The sequence below is a fragment of the Mesoplodon densirostris genome, chromosome X, assembly GCF_025265405.1.
Source record: "Mesoplodon densirostris isolate mMesDen1 chromosome X, mMesDen1 primary haplotype, whole genome shotgun sequence".
Classification (NCBI taxonomy): domain Eukaryota; kingdom Metazoa; phylum Chordata; class Mammalia; order Artiodactyla; family Ziphiidae; genus Mesoplodon; species Mesoplodon densirostris.
The window spans coordinates 106,402,743-106,405,747 of record NC_082681.1 but is presented as its reverse complement, the minus strand read 5'-3'; the positions used below and the strand labels follow the sequence as shown (position 1 = coordinate 106,405,747).

Below are 3,005 nucleotides of genomic sequence, written 5' to 3'. Positions count from 1 at the left end.
CTCCCTGGGATCACAGTGAGGACTCTGAACAAAGATGGAGGGGACCACCCACCACAGAACAGAAGGGATCCCACAGAGCTTGACCCCACCTGCCCTGTTATCAGCTTTAGGAAGCCTTGGACTAGGTTGGCTGGCTGCACCCTGAAGAGCCTTCTCGCTCCCTCCTTTGCTTCCTACAGTTCAGGACAGGAGACCTGTGAGGCTCGAGTACTGCTCTAAGGAAAAGATGGATGGAAGGCACTCTTTTCAGAGCTGCCACAGTTGAGTTAACAGATGAGGCCACTCACATCCTCCCTTTCTCCCTAGGTGGTGGTCCTCTTTTACCCACTCGCCTGCCCACATTCCTGTCTGCTGCCGCAGACCAGAGTGAACATGTCTCAGGGTCAAGAGATTCCACAATGCACACAGGAACAGCACCATGCCCTCAGTGAAGCCCAGGGCCTGGAGGCTGCACAGGTCTCCAGGGCGCTGGAGGAGACCTCTCCCTCCTCCTTCCATCCTCTAATGCCTGGCAATTTGGAGGAGGCTCTGGCTTCTGGGGCACCCAGTACTCCCCACAGTCCTCAGAGTGCCTACTTATCTTACATTGTCACTGCAGCCGTCGCATCACGCACATCAGATGAGTGCTCCAGCAACCAGGAGACTGGGTCAGCTTCTTCAAAGTCTCTGTCAGAAACTGAGAACTTGCCCACAGACCCTCTAGATGAGAAGGTGATTTTGTTGGTGCAGTTCCTGCTGCAAAAGTATCAAATGAGAGATCTGATCACAAAGGCAGATATGATTGGTGATGTTATCAAAGAGTACAAGGATGACTTCCTTGAGATCCTCAGGAGAGCCTCTGAGTGCATAGGGCTGGTCTTTGGCATTGATGTGAAGGAAGTGGATCCCACCAGCCACAGCTATGCCCTCGTCAACAAACAAGGCCTCACCTATGATCCGAGGCTCAGTGGTGACAAGGGCATGCCCAAGACAGGCCTCCTGATAATTATCCTGGGTGTGATTTTCATGAAGGGCAATCGTGCCACTGAGGAGGAGATCTGGAAAGTGTTGAATATGATGGACTTATATTCTGGGAGGAAGCATTTTATCTTTGGGGAGCCCAGGAAGCTTATCACCAAAGATTTAGTGGAAGAAAAGTACCTGGAGTACTGCCAGGTACCCAGTAGCAATCCTCCACGCTATGAATTCCTGTGGGGTCCAAGAGCCCATGCTGAAGCCAGCAAAATGAAATTGCTAGAGTTTTTGACCAAGATCCATGAATCTGACCCTACTTGCTTCCCATCCCAGTATGAGGAGGCTTTGAGAGATGAAGCAGAGAGAGCCTGAGCTAGAGTTGCGACCAGGGCTGGCAATGCTGCCATGGCAAGGGCACGTTCCAGTGCCATATCCAGTAGCTCCTCCCACCCCTAGTGAGGTCTGAGGCCGATTCTTCACTTTGTCATTGAAGAGAGCAGTCAACTTCCTAAGTAGTTGAGAGCTGGAGTGTGGCTGTTGGGAAACGGTATACTTTCTGTTCCTCTTCTATATAGTTAACATGGAGGTTTATTTTCTTTTTGGAGTGAGTTAGTTTTCAAATGTTCCTTTTAATATAACATTTCATTAGCTTCAGAATCTGTTTATGAATGAAATTGGTCATACATTTATTGCTATTTATGGAATTTAAGAGTACAAGTTTTGTTTGTTTTTAAAACAAATTGTAAAACTGACCATCTTCTTTTGTGATCTGGAAAAGATAACATGACATTAGAATAGGCATTTCCTTGGCACTGTCAAAGAACTCAGCAGTAAAATAGTTGGGATCAAGAAAAAAAAAAACTAAAAGATGGTCAATTCTTGGCTTCCCTTATCCTGTTTAATCTTCTGTTCTGTAAAATTAGAGGACATATATATGCCTTTGCTTATCTTGTTTAAGAATGTAAGAGAAATCTAATAAATTAGACCCTGTGTACAATGGCTCATTTATTCTCCAAACATTAAATCAGCATGTGCTCTTTGGAAAGCACTGTGTTAGTACTGGGCATGCCCAGATAAACAAGACTTACTACCCACCCATAGAATTTTAGAGTCTAGGAGCAGGAATCATGTAAAGACAATGGTGGATATCCTTTAATACCAAAAGAAAAAAAGGAATCAGGAGTTGGGGAGTCCATATGAGGGCTGTCAAATATAAATGTCCTGAGACAAGGCAGGCTGAGGCCTTGGGAAACTGCAAGTCCTCCATTGGGAGTTAATTTAATTTAATTTTTTATTTTTATTGGAGTATAGTTGATTTGCAATGTTGTGTTAGTTTCAGATGTGCAGCAAAGTGAATCAGTTTTATATATATATCTCCATTCTTTTTCAGGTTCTTTTCCCATATAGGTCATTACAGAATATTGAGTAGAGTTCCCTGTGCTATACAGTAGGTCCTTGTTATCTATTTTATATACAGTAGTGTGTATATGTTAATTGAGCTCTATGATACACTAGATGAGGCTGGGGAAGTGGTGAGCCAGGGGTGTGTCTCAGAGTTGAGAGACTTGGAATGGAATGGAAAACTGTTCTTACCAGTTACTTTGGGATCATGGGTAAACCAGATCCCTCCTGGGATAAGAATGGAAGATATCCTGCATTATTGCCCAAATGCAGTTGAACATAGTACACAAATTAGGCATTTTATGATTATCATCTTCAAGGAGTTTGTGAGAAATAAAGGTGATACTTTCTTGAGCTGAGATACCTAGAAGCCACTGGGCTGGCACTCTTTGCCTTGGGCTGGGGGGTCCAGCGTCCACACCATTCAAGGGACATTTTAAATAGGTTATGTTCAGTAAAATTTGGCAAAATCTAAGCAAGGCCTGTATTTTTGGAGGAGGCAAATGAATGAGAATAGGGACGGACTGTTGGAAGGGCAACTGGGAGTTGGTCCTTGACACAAGTTCTAGGATCCAGTTGGGAAATACTCCCCCAAACCCAAATTAAATAATGCATCCCCTAATAAAGAAGATTTAGTAAGGCTTTCTTGG

General features: G+C 44.3%; 1 protein-coding gene across 1 annotated transcript; it reads left to right on the top strand.

Moving 5' to 3' along the window:
* Nucleotides 1–372: 372 nt before the first annotated feature.
* Nucleotides 373–1,326, top strand: LOC132482522 (melanoma-associated antigen B16-like). The gene has a single exon (XM_060087843.1). The coding sequence runs from the start codon at nt 373–375 to the stop codon at nt 1,324–1,326; it is 954 nt and encodes a 317-aa protein (XP_059943826.1).
* Nucleotides 1,327–3,005: the final 1,679 nt, after the last annotated feature.